Source organism: Macaca nemestrina, chromosome 8, assembly GCF_043159975.1.
Source record: "Macaca nemestrina isolate mMacNem1 chromosome 8, mMacNem.hap1, whole genome shotgun sequence".
NCBI classification, from domain to species: Eukaryota; Metazoa; Chordata; class Mammalia; order Primates; family Cercopithecidae; genus Macaca; species Macaca nemestrina.
The window spans coordinates 114,849,545-114,865,776 of record NC_092132.1 but is presented as its reverse complement, the minus strand read 5'-3'; the positions used below and the strand labels follow the sequence as shown (position 1 = coordinate 114,865,776).

Sequence of the window (16,232 nt, the reverse complement as noted above, 5' to 3'; positions counted from 1 at the left end):
GTGTCCTTTGTAGGGACATGGATGCAGCTGGAAACCATCATTCTCAGCAAACTATCGCAAGAACAGAAAACCAATCACTGAATATTTTCACTCATAGGTGGGAACTGAACAATGAGATCACTTGGACTCGGGAAAGGGAACATCACACACCGGGGCCTATTATGGGGAGGGGGGAGGGGGGAGGGATTGCATTGGGAGTTATACCTGATGTAAATGACGAGTTGATGGGTTCTGATGAGTTGATGGGTGTAGCACACCAACATGGCACAAGTATACATATGTAACAAACCTGCACGTTATGCACATGTACCCTAGAACTTAAAGTATAATAATAATAAAAAAAAGAAAAAATAGATAGCAATTTAACTCTTTAAAAATCCTTTACTGGGAATTTAAATTTTTATTTTCATTTTTATTTAAATTTCTCTTTTTATTTAAAATTTTCAGCCTATATTATTATATATCCTGAAGGTACATAAATGTAAGACTTTAAAAGAAAGAACATAAATTAGCTAATTGCTTGAACTTGGGAGGTAGAGGTTGCAGTGAGCCGAGGGCATGCCACTGCACTCCAGACTAGGTGACAGAGCGAGACTCTGATTCAATAATAATAATAATAATAATAATAATACAGTCATTTAGCCGCCTTATCTGTGATATCTGGGTCATTCTAGTGTTTGTATTATAATTGTTCTAATTTTTGTAATCCAAGTTCTTAGAAAACACAGTTACAATATTCTGAATTTGAAAAATTATACCTGTGCTATCTTGATACAACAGTTATTCTGTAGTATAAGTCAAAGATGGACTGTTAACACTGATGCTTTCGATACCTTTGAATTGCACATTTAAGTTACATTAGTCAGAGTGAACACACAGATTGTGGTTGCCAACATCAGCAGTAATGGGGAGAAAAAGAAAAAAAAGCAGCAATAGCAACTATAGAAGATGGATAGTTGGTGCGTTAGTCATTTGACACTAAAACAGTGTTGTTTTTAGTCCCTATTTTTTTCATCTTTTATATTTCATTTTATATTAATATTTTATATTTTGTTCTTTTCCCTGCAACCTTCCACAGTAGTTGCCAACCAGGAATTTTTCTATCCCAGTGACAGATTCACTAGTGTGTAAGACTTTCAGTACTACAACTAGGATATGTTCTAGGCAAACCTGTATGATTGATATCCTGGGCCAACCACTCTAAGTCTAGATGGAAGTCCAGATGGCAGCACATGAGCCTGCAGTCAGAGAAAACCTTCTAACCCAACTAGTTTCCTTTAGCCATTTGCCATGGGCTCTTCTTTCATCTCTTCCATTCTGGGGCTTACAGGTCTACCCTGAAAGACCTGAGCTGACATGCGAGTTGGCTGTATGTTTTGTCTCCATGTAGTCCCTTTGGGGGCCCTGTATCCAGTCAGGGAGGCCTTGGGCTTTCCCCAGTAAAGCCTGGACTCAATGTGGGAGAAACACTTGTGATCCTGAATGCATTTTAGGACATAAAGAGTTTGGGTTGCAAAGGTCATCTAAATGAGTCCAGGTTTATTTCATTATCCCCATTCTGCTTACTTTTAATATCACTGATTTGTGTTACCATAATATGACCCAGAAAAAGTGTCAAATTATGGATTAGATTGCCTTAATTATAAGCCAAAAACATTGTTGACTTTTGTTACTATTTCATGAATATTTTCAAGGAACTTATAATCTGTTTTATAGCATTATGCATATAATCATATAAACATAAGTACATAATTGAATATGTATGTGCTTGTATGTATGACTATCTGCTTTTTGCGTATGCTGGAGTCTAAATTCACACATATTTTTGCCTAATTGTCTACTTAGTATATAAAATTATAAAGAGTATATTTTAATCTCACTTTATGATTTTTCTTTCCATAGTTTTTCATTTTCTCCTAACCCCCAGAGATGACCATTAATAATACTATATACATACCTGATTTTCAGAGGTTATTATTAACCCTTTTAATCTTTGACAAGCTCATAGACCAGAAAAAATTATATTCTACTTACATTTCTTTAATGCTATGGGGCTTCCCAGTTACTTGACGGCGATAGGAAATTTATAATTTTTCTGTGAATTACTATTTCATCACCTTTGTCTTTCTATTCTATGCGTTTATTTGACCTTTTATAACATACGCATGCAAACACACACACACACAAGTGTTGTACAATACTCATAAAATTTACCATCTGAATGCTTTTTAAGTGTTTAATTCCATGACATTAAGTCCATTGTTGTGCAACATCATCCCTCTGCAGAGCTCTTTCCAAGTTGCAAAGCCAAAACTGTAAATCAATTAAACAATAAGCTCTCATTCCTCCTCTTCCCAGGCCCTGCAAACTATTATTCTACTTTCTGTCTCTGAATTTGACAACTTCAGTAACTCATGTAAATGGAAAGGATCATGCCATGTTTGTCTTTTTTGAAAAAGCCTAGCTTTTTTCACTAAGGCTGATGTCCTTAAGGTTCATACATATTGTAATGTGTGTCAGAATTTCATTTCTTTTAAAGGGTGAATAACATTTTATTGTATGTATATGCCACATTTTGTTTAGCCATTCATTTGTCAATGGATATTTGGGTTTCTTCCATGTTTGGGCTATTGTGTATAATGTTTCTGTGACTATGGGCTTACAAATATCTCAAGACCCTGTTTTCAATTATTTTGTGTATACATCCAGAAGTGAACTTGCTGTATCATATGGTGATTATATTTCTAAGTATTCTGAGGAATCACCCACCATACTATTTTCCAGCAGCGACACTGTTTTACATTCCCACTAGCAGTGTACAAGTTATTTTCTGTTTCAATTTCTCCACATCCTTGTCAATACTTGTTATTTTCTTTCTTTTTTTTTTTTTTTTTCTGATAGTAGCCATCCTGATGGGTGTGAAGTGGTATCTTTTTGTGTCTTTCATCCCTGCATAGGTATAATAGGATCTTATAGATCAGAAATTTATCATTTTTAAAAAGGGTATAGTTTTGTTAAAAATTGGTTATTGGGAGATATTTTCTATTATTGTATTTCAGCATTACTTGTTACATGTAGAAAATCTACTGATATTTGTGCATAAGTTTAATCAATGGATTATCACTGTATTGAGAAGTCTATTTGTTTATTTTTTTGGGGATTAACATTTTTGAAATGATGTAAACTGCAATTAATAGTAATTTTGCCACATCTTTTCAACAATAGTTCTGTGAATGGAGAGAGAGATAGAGAGAGAGAAAGAGAGAGAAACAGAAAGACAGAGGGAGGGAGGGAGCACGTACATTCTGGTCTCTCCTCCACTTTTTGTGAAGACAACAATCCCATCAGATTAGGACCCCACACTTATTACCTCATTTAACCCTAATTATTTCTCAAAGTCCTCATCTCCAAACATCATCACTTTGGGAGTTGAGGCTTAAACATATGTATTTAGGGGGACACAATTCAGTCCATAAAATTCCACTCCGTGTTACTCAAATTCATGTTCTTCTTACGTGCAAAAAAAATTCATCCCATCCCAAGAATCCCAAAAGCCTTAAGCCATTCCAGCATCAATTTTAAGTACAAAGTCTCATCTGAATAGCATCTAAATCAGGAATGGGTAACATTTGAGATATGATTTATCTTGAGACAAAATTTCTCCCCAACTGTGAATGTGTAAAACCAGACAGATTATGTGTTTCCAAAATACATTTTATTTTATTTATTTATTTTTTTTGAGACAGAGTCTCACTCTGTCACCCAGGATGGAGTGCAGTGGCACAATCTCGACTCACTGCAAGCTCTGCCTCCTGGGTTCATCCCATTCTCCTGCCTTAGCCTCCCGAGTAGCTGGGACTACAGGTGCCCACCACCACGCCTGGCTAATTTTTTGTATTTTCAGTAGAAACGGGGTTTCACCATGTTAGCCAGGATGGTCTTGATCTCCTGACCTCCTGATCTGCCTGCCTTGGCCTCCCAAAGTGCTGGGATTACAGACAAGAGCCACCGCACTCAGCCCTGTTTCCAAAATATAATGGTGAAATAAACATAGGACAGACATTCCCATTCCAAAAGGGAGAAATTAGGGGTGATGAGTTTCAAGCAATTCCAAAACCTAGCAGTGCAAGTTCCATTGTATCTTAGGTGTGAGAGTTGGCCATACACTACACACCAGATACCTCAATTGCTTTATCTTTAATCTTCCATATGAACTGAGATGTAAACTAAAAGCCTATCCAAATCCTATTTGGCTTAATGTTCTTCCCTCCAGGTCCACTGAGGTGGTGCATTACTTCCACAGTCCTAGGTGGCAGCCCCACTCCCTTGGCTTGGAAGGCTCCCTGTTCATACTGTCTTTACAATGTCCCACCCATAAGGCACTAGGCTAGGGCTACCTGGTCCACTGAAATTAAAAAGGAGGCCCCACCCTCTATAACCAAAGAGAATGCAGCCTTGATCCTTTGGTCTGTGGCACCCTGATAATCTTTGAGTCAATGGTGCAATTATTCTTTACTTTTCTTGAAAGATAAAGCATGCTCATAGCCAAATAGCCCTTTTGTCCCATTCTTTTTCCTTCATTTCCAACTGGCAATGTTTCTGCCAGTATAATTCCATCTATGCTGGTATTGTCTTAGATTTCTGATTTCTGCTGAGATGGCTGATTAAATACATTATTCACATTCATAATCTCTTTATCAAATGATTTTCTAGCCCCATCCTTCGTATTCTCTCCAGAACACATTTTCTGATTTTGGGAAATATGGATAGGCTGAGAATTTCTGGTTAACAATTATTTTAATTACTTCTTTAATCCATCTCTCCTCTCTTTCATTTTACCATAAGCAGTCAGGAGGACTCAGGCCATGTCTTGAACATTTTGCCTAGGGGTCACCTCAGCTGTTATCCAACGTCAGCTTGCAAACTCTATCTTTCACAAAACTTTAGAACACAATTTAGCCAAGTCTTTGCCATTTTTTTTTTTTAAACAGGAATGGCTTTTCCTTCATTGTCCAATAACATGTTGCTTTACTTCTGTCTAAGACCTCACTAGAAGCACCTTTAATATTCGTATTTCTCCCAACATTCTGTTCATGATTATGTACGTATTCTCTAAGAAGAGGTAGGCGTTCTCTTTTCTCTCAGTGCTCTCACCAGAATCACCTTTAATATCTATATTTCTATCAACAGTCCTTTATTGCACTCTAGGCTTTTTTTAGTTTGCACCTTAAAATGATTCCAACCTCTACCCATTTCCCAGTCCCAAAGCCACAGCTATAGTGTTAGGTATTTGTTAGAGCAGCACCTCATATCTTGGTACCAAAATCTGTATTAGTCAGGGTTCTCCAGAGAAACTGAATGAATAAGATATTAGTTCATCATGTGGTGGAAGGCTGAGAACTAAAAAATCATCAATAAAACACTAGTAACATCCCACTTTATACTTTAGTTTAGTGTTTTTGTTTTTATTATATTCATTTTTTATATATGAAAGAAATGTTTAATGTTTGGACATGATGTTGGTAATGATATCTTCTCCTTTTCATTAGGATAATAAAATCTCTGATGTAATTTAAAATTGCTATTTTTCATTCCAGAGAAAAGTTACATGGAGGAGGGAAGACATGCCCCTTTTCAAAAACAACGGTTTCAACTCATTTTCTACATTTCGCTACCTGTGCTTATTATTACTACTGCCATTTTAATAAAACGGAAAAAATTGAGAGAGCTATGCTATAGAGGGGAAACTGAAAGTGAGAGGTATGTATATACATATATATATAATGTACACACAAATATATGTAAAATATATGTACATATATTTACTCTTATTACATTTAGAAAGACAAGAAAAATGTATTTGTGTTTCATCAGGAATAATCTCCAGCTGTAGGTAAGGCAATATAAAGAGAGGCTCAGGGAGACATTTACAAAATGGTTTGATGCCCTTTGTTATTTGTTTTGATATTGTTTCTCATCTCACAAATTACTAAAACCACACAGTTTACCACGAGTATCATGGTAAGAGCAGACATGGCTGCCAGGGGAATTTTGGAGGTTTATTTAGCCTCTTAGTTCACCGACCCTGTCCATAGAGTCATATCACCTATGAGCTCCATTTGAATTACATGACACTGCATTTCAAGGGAACTTCCAAAAACTAAATTTATTAGATACAGATTCTCAGGCCAGTGATGAACATCTTTATTAGCACACCTAGAGAGGTGTCTATAAATCTATTTTGACAATATTTGTTTTTCTAAATATAGATATTGCTGATTTGTAAAATCATTTCTTAATTAGAAACTACATGTGTAGTTAATAATGTCAGGTTAAAGAGACAGGAGGCACCACCATGTAGGAAGAGAATTACACTTAGCTTTGGGAAACCTTGTTTTAAGTTATAAATCCTGCATGTAACCCTGTAATACTGTGAGTAAGTGATTTAATCTTTATTTACTTAATATTATTCTCTATAACTTTACAGAATGGGGGATAATAATAGCTTTTCAATGTATCTAAACTTTTGAGTACATCAATTTAATGAGTGAAATCATCATGCTATCTGTAACCAGTTGCACAAAATTTTAAACTTCATATTGAGCCCCTTAGTCATAATTTACAATATTTCATCACAGATATATTTACATCTAGTTTTACCCTCCAAGAACTGATGCAAAGATAAAACATGTTTATATTTTCTGAGAGAGAGAAAGAAATATATTGAGCTGTATATAAAAAGTATTTAAAATTTGTGAGTGCTACTTTATGTTTTGGCTTATTGGAACTGAGAAATTAGGGATATCTAAAATAAGGGGACCTGCCTATATAAATGTGGGCTTACAAACATAAATTATTGATTAAATGTAGAATGAGAATGAGAAGACTCAATTACCAGACTGAGGTAACTGATGGCGTTTGTTCTAATATTGAAACAGTACCTGTTTAAGTTGTTAAAAGGAGATATTCATTTATTTGAATCGCTGTTTCTTTGAAGAATAGTTTTCATTCAGGTATTTAATTATTCAAGAATTACTATTTTCCTCACTTTAAAACAAAGTTTATCAATTTTATAGCTCTGTGTCACAAGAAAGCAGCAGTAACAGCAAGTCATCCCTCAGTGAAAGGTGAGTATAGAACTATGTGTTGAATCATTTTGCATTGTAAGTTTTGATCATTGCTTATGAGCACTTAAAAATGGTTAGTTTGAAATCAAACTTTTTTTATATATTTGTTTAATTCTGTCTATAGGTTATTTTATAATAATAAATAATAAAACTTGGTTTTGTGATATCTTAGCCTCTCCTTCTTGACCTATGAAAGGAGAGATTTTTGTGCACTCACACTAGCAACTACCATCTATTAGCATGTAAATCATGGGTTTGTTTTTTTCTTTAGCATTGGGTAGGAGCATTTGTGTTTTAGCGATATTTTACTGGCATATAAAAAGATAACTGATGCTCTAATTAGCAGTACCAACCTTGTTGGCATCAGGGACGGGTTTAGTGGAAGAAAATTTTCCCATAGGGCGGAGTGGAGGGGGATAGTTTCATTAGTTAGATTCCCATAAGGAGTGTGCAACTTAGATCTCTCACACGTGCAGGTCACAATAGAGTTCATGCTGCTATGAGAATCTAATGCCACTGCTGACCTGACAGGAGGCGGAGTTGAGGCAGCTTTGGGCCTCAGATGAGCCCCAGGTGAGCCCCAGTACTATGCTGATCTGGGAGGCTGTAGGCTTCGGGTGTGACACAGCAGGGTACCAGCTGTGATGGCCACAGGAGTGCTCATATCTCCCCTTTCCCAATTTCAGGCAGCCCACTGCACAGACAGATTCCTTCTTCCTGAGGAAAAGAGAGAAAACAGAGCAAGGGACTTTGCCTGTGAACATAGGAATTTCTCCCTATTTCCCTCCAAGTCCATCAGAGTTGTGTATTTAGGAGTCTGCAAGAGATACAGCATATCTGGGCTTAGAGATCCCTCTAGCACTGAAATGCCTGTAGAGACAACAGACTTAAGTAACTTAATACTCAATCTTCTTTGAATTCTTGGAAAGTCCTTTGAAGAAGAGCAAGTAAAAACAAAGCCAGACTGTGAAGACTAGAATAAATACCTAGAGACAGTGATAGACTGCAATACAATAGTAGTAGGGGCCTTTTAACACCACACTTTCAGCAGTGGTCAGATCATCCATACAGAAAATCATCAATGAAATATTGGAATTAAACAACACTAGATCAAATGGCCCTAATTGACATTTACAGAATATTTTATGTAACTGGTGCAGAATATATGTTAATTTCATCGGCACATAGATCATATGTAAGGCCACAAAACAAGATGGAATAATATCAAGTATCATTTTGAAAAACAGTGGAATGAAATTAGAAATCAATGAAAAGAGGAACTTTGGAAACTATACAAATACATGAAAATTAAACAATATGCTCTTGAAAGACCAGTGTGTCAATAAAGAAATTAAGAAGGAAATATTTTTTAAAATTGAAGGAAACAAAAATGGAAACATAACATACCAAAGTCTATGGAATGCAGCAAAACCAGTACTGAAAGGAAAGTTTATACCTATACATACTGATACCAAAAAAGTAGAAAGACTTCAGTTACGCAACCTCATGGTGCAATTCAAGAAAGAAAGCAAGGACAAACCAAACCACAAATTAGTAGAAGAAAATAAATAATAAAAACTAGAGCAGAAATAAATGAAATTGAGAATTAGAAAGGTCCATGAAACAAGAAGTTTGTTTTTGAAAAGATAAACACTTCTTTTGCTACATTGACCAAGAGAAAGAAAATAATGGATTGAATACTTAAATGAAAGATATGATTTATATGAGCACAAATCAGATAAAAAGACATTGCAATTGACACTTTAGTAATTTAAAGACAGCATTCAAGTAGAGATATTGTGACCAAATGTGTGTCAATAATTTGGCAAACCTAGAAGAAATGGACAAATTCCTAGACACATACAGTCATAATGAATAATGACATAGTAGCTGCAATAAAAAGTTTTCCATCCAAGAACAGTTCAGGACTAGATAGCTTTAATATTGTATTCTACCAAATATTTAAAGAAGAACTAGTACCAATTTTACTCAAACTATTCTGAAACATTGAGGAGGGAATATTCCCAATATAATTCTACAAGGCCAACATTTCCCTCAAAAACCATACAAATACACAGCAATAACAACAAAAACCTACAGGCCGACATCATGATGAACATGCAAAAATCCTCAACACAATGCTAGCAAACTGAATTCAACAACACATTAAAAAGATTATTTATCACGATCAAGTAGGATTCATCATAGGGATGCAAGGATGGTTCAGCAATGCAAATCAATAAATGTGATCTATCACATAAATAGAATCAAGGACAAAATCCATATGGTCATTTCAATAGAGGCTGAAAAAGCATTTGGTAACACTCAACATAACTTCATAATAAAAACTCTTAATGTAGTTTAGCAGGAACATATCTCAAAACAATAAAGGCCATGTATATCAAACTCATAGACAGCAGCATTCTAAATGGAGAAAAATTGAAAGCCTTTCCTTTATGATGTAGAACAACACAAGAATGCCCATTTTGCTTCTTTTATTTATCATAGTACTGGAAGTCCTAGTCAGAGCGATTAGACAAAAGAAAGATATCAAGGGTGTCCAAATTGGAAAGGCAGAAATCAAATTCTTATGTGCAGATGATATGATCTCATATTTAGAAAAATCTAAAGACTCCTCCAAGGGGAAAAAACTGTTAGAGGTGATAAATGTAATTGGTGACATCGGGGGATACAAAATCAAACAAAAATTAGTAGCATTTCTATATGCCAACAGTGAACAACCTATAAATAAAGAAAGCAATCCTATTTACAACAGCTATAAAAATACCTAGGAATAAATTTAATCATAAAAGCGAAAGATTGCTACAATGAAAATTGTAAAACACTTAACTAACTGGCTGTGGTGGCTCATGCCTGTAATCCCAGCACTTTGGGGGGCCAAGGTGGGTGGACTGCCTGAGCTCAGAAGTTCGAAACCACCCTGGGCAACATGGAGAAACCTTGTCTCTACTAAAATACCAAAAAAAAAAAAAAAAAAAAAAAAAAAAAAAAAAAGCCATGCACTGTGATGCAAGCCTGTAATCCCAGCTACTCGGGAGGCCAAGGCAGGAGAATCACTTGAGTGTGGGAGGCAGAGGTTGCAGTGGGCCAAGATCATGCCACCACACTCCAGCTTGGGTGACAGAGTGAGACTCCATCTCAAAAATAAATAAAAATAAAAGTAAAACACTTATCAAAGAAATTAAAGAGAACACAAAAAAGTGGAAATATATCCCAAGCCCATGGATTGGAAGAATTAATACTGTTTAAATATCCATAAAACCCAAAGCAATCTGGAGATTCAATGCAATCCCTATCAAAATACCAATGACATTCTTCACAGAAATAGAACAATAATCCAAAAATTTGTATGGAACCACAAAAGATAGGCTTTTTAACAAATAGTGTTGGGAATACTTTATATCCTCATGCTAAAGATGGAAATTGGGCCATTATCTTATACACAAAGGCCAACACAAAATAGATTGAAGACTTAAATGTAAAATATGAATTATAAAACGCTTAGAAGAAAACAGAAAAATCTTCATTACATTGGTCTTGGCAATGATTTCATGGATATGACATGAAAAGCACAGACAACCAATGAAAAAAAGACATATGGGGCAACATTAAACTCAAAAGCTTCTTCATAGCAAAGGAAATGCTGAAAATCCAATGGAATGGGAGAAAATATTTGCAAACCGTTGATCAGTTAAGGGGTTAATTCCCAAAATATATTAAGAACTCTTTCAACTCAATAGCAAAAAACTAATAACCTGATTAAAAGTTAGTTTAAGACTTGAATAGACATTTTGCCAAATAACATATATAAGACTCTTACAACTCTATAGCAAAATATCTAATAATTTAAAAAATGGGCTAAAGACTTCAGTGGACATTTCTCCAAAGAAAACATACAAGTGACAAATAAGCATATGAAAAGATGCTCAATTTCGTTAACTATCAAATGTATGCTAATCAAAACCACAATGAGATTCACCTCACACCTGTTAGGATGGATCTTAAAAAAAAAAAATCAACAATAGCGAAATGTTGAGGAGGATGTGGAGAAATTAGAATCGTTGTGTATATTGTTGGTGGGAATGCAAAATGTTGAAACCATTATGGAAAATGACATGGAGGGTTATCAAAAATAAAAAATACAATTACCATATAATCCAGCAATTCTACTTCTTGAAATTTATGGAAAAGAGTTGAAATCAGGAAACCAAAGGGATATTAGCATTCCAATGTTCATTGAAGCACTATTCACAACTCTCAAGTGTGGCTACAACCTAAATGTCTGTCGATGAATAAGTGGATAAAAATAAATGTGACATCTCTCTCCTCCTCTCTCTCTCTCTCTCTGTCTCTCTCTCTCTCTCTCTCTGTGTATCTAATGGAATATTATTCAGCCTTAAAAAGGAGATCCTGTAATATGTAAAACATGGATGAACCTTGAGGACAAATACTGAAATAATTCTACCTATTTGAGGTATCTAAAAAGTCAAACTCACAAAATTAGAGCAGAATGCTGGTTTCCAGGGACTACGGGGTGGACCAAATGGGTAGTTGCATGTCAGTGGGCTAAAGTATCAAATATGCATGGTGAAAATATTCTAGAGATTTCATGAAAAACATTGTCCCTAAAATTAACAAATCTGTATTGTACACTTAGAAATGTGGTAAGATGGTCGATCTCATGCTGTGTTCTTACTATATATAGCACAACTTTTTAAAAATAAAAACTTTTGCCATTCAAAAGATACCCTTAAGAAGGGAAAAAGGAACCGTGAATGTGGAAAAAATCTTTGTAATACGTATTTCAAATGAAGGATTCACATTCAGAATATATACTGAACTCCTACAAATTGATAAAAAAAAGATGAGAATATAATGACCAAAATATTTGAAGAAACACTTCACAAAAGATGATATCAAAGGGGCACAGAATATGAAAATGTGCTTAATGCCATTACTCTAACTAAGAGATGAATTAAAATCAAAATGATATTTTCCTAAACCACTACAACAGTTTCTAAAATTAAAAAAATGGACAACATCAAGGATTGGCAAGGATATCAAGCTACTAAAACTCTCACGTGGTGCTGGTATGAGGGTATTCAGCTACAGCATACTTTTCACTACTGTTCAGGAGTTTAGCATCTTCTAAACCTGAATATTTATGTAATCTATTACAGCAGTCTGTGCTCATTTAGGGAATAGAAACAATACAGTGATTTAAGTAGGGGATGCAAGTATAAAGACTAATTTACCTATAATAGAAGAGTAACTATAAGATATTGGGAAAACATCCTCTTTATGAAACCCTAGTGGAGAGTACATAAGGAAGAACTAACTTAGAAGTGGGTATCCTTCCCATGCTTGAGGTGGAAAAGATATAGTTGCCTCAGTGGAAAAGATGTAGTTGCAACCTACTGAATGGCAGGGGAAGTTTATTCATTTTCTTGAGTCAGATCTGGTCGTCAGTTGTGTGGCATGCAGAAGGAAACCACCTAGAGCACAGAAAACCATAGTTGAGCTGCAGCTGGTGGCCAGGTATGAGGGTATGTAGTAGAAGTGGGGGTGTCAGTTCAGTAAGAGGACTGAACCTCAATAATCAGATGTGAAATTCAAATTACAAACACAGTATGATACTACTAAATACATGCTAGATGGCTATCATTGTAACAACTTACAATGTCGATTAGTGAGAATATGGAGCAACTGGAGCTTTTATATCCCTTGTAGGGAATGTAAATTTGCAAAATCAATTTGGAAAACTGGTAAAATCTATTAAGGCTTTGCCAATGCCTATTTTATAACCCAAAAGATTCCACTCATTGGTGTGTACCATTAGTAATGTGCACATGTGTGGATCAAGAGACATGCACAAGAATGTTCATGGCAGAACTGGTTGATGAAAACACTGGAAACAACCTGACTTTCCATCTTATTGCCTTCTTTCCCAATATCAGTAATATATGTATATGTGGGTCTCTATTTATTTAACATAAACTCAGTCAAAAGGTTTTTGGAGACATGGCCAAGGATAATCAGGAAAAAGATTCTGATATTCATATGAAAGAAAAATATGTGGTATCCAGGTAAACCTTAGTATTAAATAACATGAATTAAAATATAAATCTGTTTGTTTGTTTGTTGATTGATTGCTTGATTTTTTTAAGAGAGGGAGTTTCTCTTCATCACCCAAGCTGGAGTGCAGTGGCATGATCATAATTCACTGCAGCCTCAACTTCTGGGGCTCAAGTGGACCTCCCATCTCAACCTTCTGAGTAGATGAGACTACAGGCACACATCATCAATCCTGGGGAATTACTTTTTGTAGACATGAGGGTATCCCTGTGTTGTTCAGGCTGGTCTCAAACTCTTCAGCTCAAGTGATCCTCTTGTCTTGGGCTCACAAAATGTTGGCATTACAAGTGTGAGTCACCCATTCCTGGCCTACTTATTTTTTTAAAGTATATTTTCTGACTAAAATATCTAAGAAATTTTGGTAGATACATGAATTAAGACAAATATTTTCATAATTACAATAACTAAATAAAATCTCCATCAACAATTGATATGTACATCTTCTCAAATATTTTTCTAAGCAAAATATTAAAAGTACTTCTTTTACTTTGAGAATATTGTGGACAAATTTTTATATATTAAAATGCAGTCATATCATTTTGTGGGATGTAGTATTCAAATTAAAAATAAAAAATCATTTATTTTATGTTAGAAATAACAAATGAAAGTCACAAGTGAACACTCCAATAGTTGATTTCTCAGCAAGGCAAAGTTTACTTCTGCAGAAAGGTGCTGTTCATTAGTTTGGTCACCATGAGAGCACACCGAACAAAGGAAAGCAGCAGCTTTATCCCTAATGCATTGGGTTCCTACTGCTGTGTCCAGTCTCCACTGGCTAGAGTTGGACCACAGAATCTAAGCTGAACCTGATTGGCTAACTTGAGAAGTGCAGGGATGCGGTTATACTTGCAGAAAACAGTTTTGGCGGGGTTGGGGGAGGAGGGGATCAAGCGGGGGTGGAGGAAGCGTTGTGATGGGAGGGGTGATTTACAGAGTGAGTAGCAGATGTGGAATGTGGGCTCTATAGATAAAGACTGTGAGGAAGTTTGTTTCCCAGGGCAAGGGAACACAGAGAGTAAGGGAGTCTTGCCTTGAAAGCAGGAAACGAAAGACTAGGAAACTTAAACAAGTTAACCCTTTGAAGAAGAATGTCTTACTGTATTTAACATCTTAAAAGTCTATAATTATGAATGTTTGTGCTACTTCCAGTTTTTAGTTATTACAAATGCCCTGTAATAAACATTCTGGTATGGATATATATCTGTGAGCAATTGTCCAGTTATTGCCTGAGATAAATCCCCAGAAGATATCGAGAATAAATATAGTGTAATATGAAGACTTTTGTTGTTTTAAAATATCTATTACTAAATTATCAGTCCGTTTGTATCCAGTTGTAACTTTCATAATTTATTCATTTATTAGCTAGTTTGGATATGTGAGTGATATACTTTCTGAGCCCTAGCATATCTTAAATTTACTTCTTTTATTATACTACCTTACTGAATTTTCTTTATAATTTTCCACTATGTTACTTAGTAATGAGTTATTTCTATAAGGAATATAGAAATAGAAGTAGAAAATACAAAATTTGAACATATGGAATTAGAGGCATTTTGAGACTCCCTTTAGTATGAAGGAAGCTTAGCATGTTTTACCTTTAAAAAAATCCCTTCACTAATCTTTCTGTTATGTAAATTGAGATTTTAGACCTAGCCTACTGTTAATAAATTTCTGCTTTTAAATATTGTTTATTTTGGTTCTAAAATATTTTGTCTTTTTCAGTTTTATACTTAGGTTTACAATAAACATTTTGAATTCATTTTATATTTAACCGGTTTCATTTTTTGAAGTTCTAAAGAATGATTTTAACTTTTAATGGTGTTAAGAGCCATTTTCTAGCCAGAGAACTTGGAATGCTCGAATCTTGACTTTGCCATAACTTTCTTCTCTTATTCAATAAATAATGTGTGTATGTGAGTGTGTGAATCATTCTTCTTATTATTATAGTAGTAATGTATAAAAAACATTGATTAAAAATATATATGAGAGTAAAAGAATGAAACAGTAATCTTCATTAGCTCCAGCACCAGGGATGATCATTCTTAAAAAATTTCATTATATAGATACATACACCAATGTGCATGCATGCATGTGTGTGTATTGTACATGTTGGTGTTATCTAATAAAAAGGTACTTAGAATTACCACCTTTTAATTTTAAAATAAAATCATTGCATATCTTTAGAATGGAGTTTTCAAGGCACTTTATTTATTGACCTAAATAGTTACCAAACATGGATTTAAAAAACCAGTCTACTTTCACAAGTCACTTCTATTATAAAACTGAGAGTATTGTCAGTTGAGGTAACAGGTAATATTTTTCTGGAATTTTTATTTTTTTAATGTTTTTGCTTTTAATCACCCATAGTTTTAAAATTACTTGAGTTAGAAATGTGTTAGCTACAAGAAAGAAAAATGACCAACACTGGCATTTTATTTGTTTTGTTTTCTCCTACAGCACCAGTCTCTAACAACCTTGAATGCTAATACTTGGAGAGAGGAGAGTAACAAATACATCATCAGAAACAGGCCCGAACCAAGGAGGAACAAAACACAATTTCTCTCTCACTGTGGAGGGTTTTAAACTGTGAAATAAATCATCCGGCCTGAATCTCATGACTTATGTCCATTGAATTCTCTGTATTTGCAGTCCAAATTCTACCTTGTCAAATTTGGATCCATAAGATGCTCTGAATCAGGTGAAAGGAGCCTAAGACCTTCATCTAATAAAGCTAAGAGGGACTGCCAGTCAGCCGCACAGCAGAGTATCTGTTTCCCCTTCTGCTTCTTAGGTTGACCAGAATCTCTCTCAAGTCTGACCTATCCCTTTTCTTTCAGAGTTCCTAGCCTCTAGCTAGTCTGTGACTGGTTACAGTGACTTTTATGTAGATGATATCTGAGCTCAGTTCCTCTCTTCTTACTCCTGCTTATTTTTGAAAGTTGTAAACCC

General features: G+C 35.0%; 1 protein-coding gene across 2 annotated transcripts in view; it reads left to right on the top strand.

Annotated features, from left to right (window-relative positions):
- Positions 1-15,898, top strand: part of LOC105476553 (disintegrin and metalloproteinase domain-containing protein 5) — a 135,287-nt gene extending 119,389 nt beyond the window's left edge. Inside the window, exons 19-22 of one of the 2 annotated variants that reach the window (XR_984127.2) lie at positions 5,598-5,760; positions 7,077-7,127; positions 7,604-7,700; positions 15,741-15,898. Coding sequence is in view for 1 of the 2 variants with exons in the window: in XM_011732583.2 (XP_011730885.2) it covers positions 5,598-5,760; positions 7,077-7,127; positions 15,741-15,753 (227 nt within the window). In the remaining variant the exon portion in view is untranslated. The remainder of the gene's footprint in view (positions 1-5,597; positions 5,761-7,076; positions 7,128-7,603; positions 7,701-15,740) is intronic. The other variant, XM_011732583.2, reaches the window with a different exon arrangement.
- Positions 15,899-16,232: the final 334 nt, after the last annotated feature.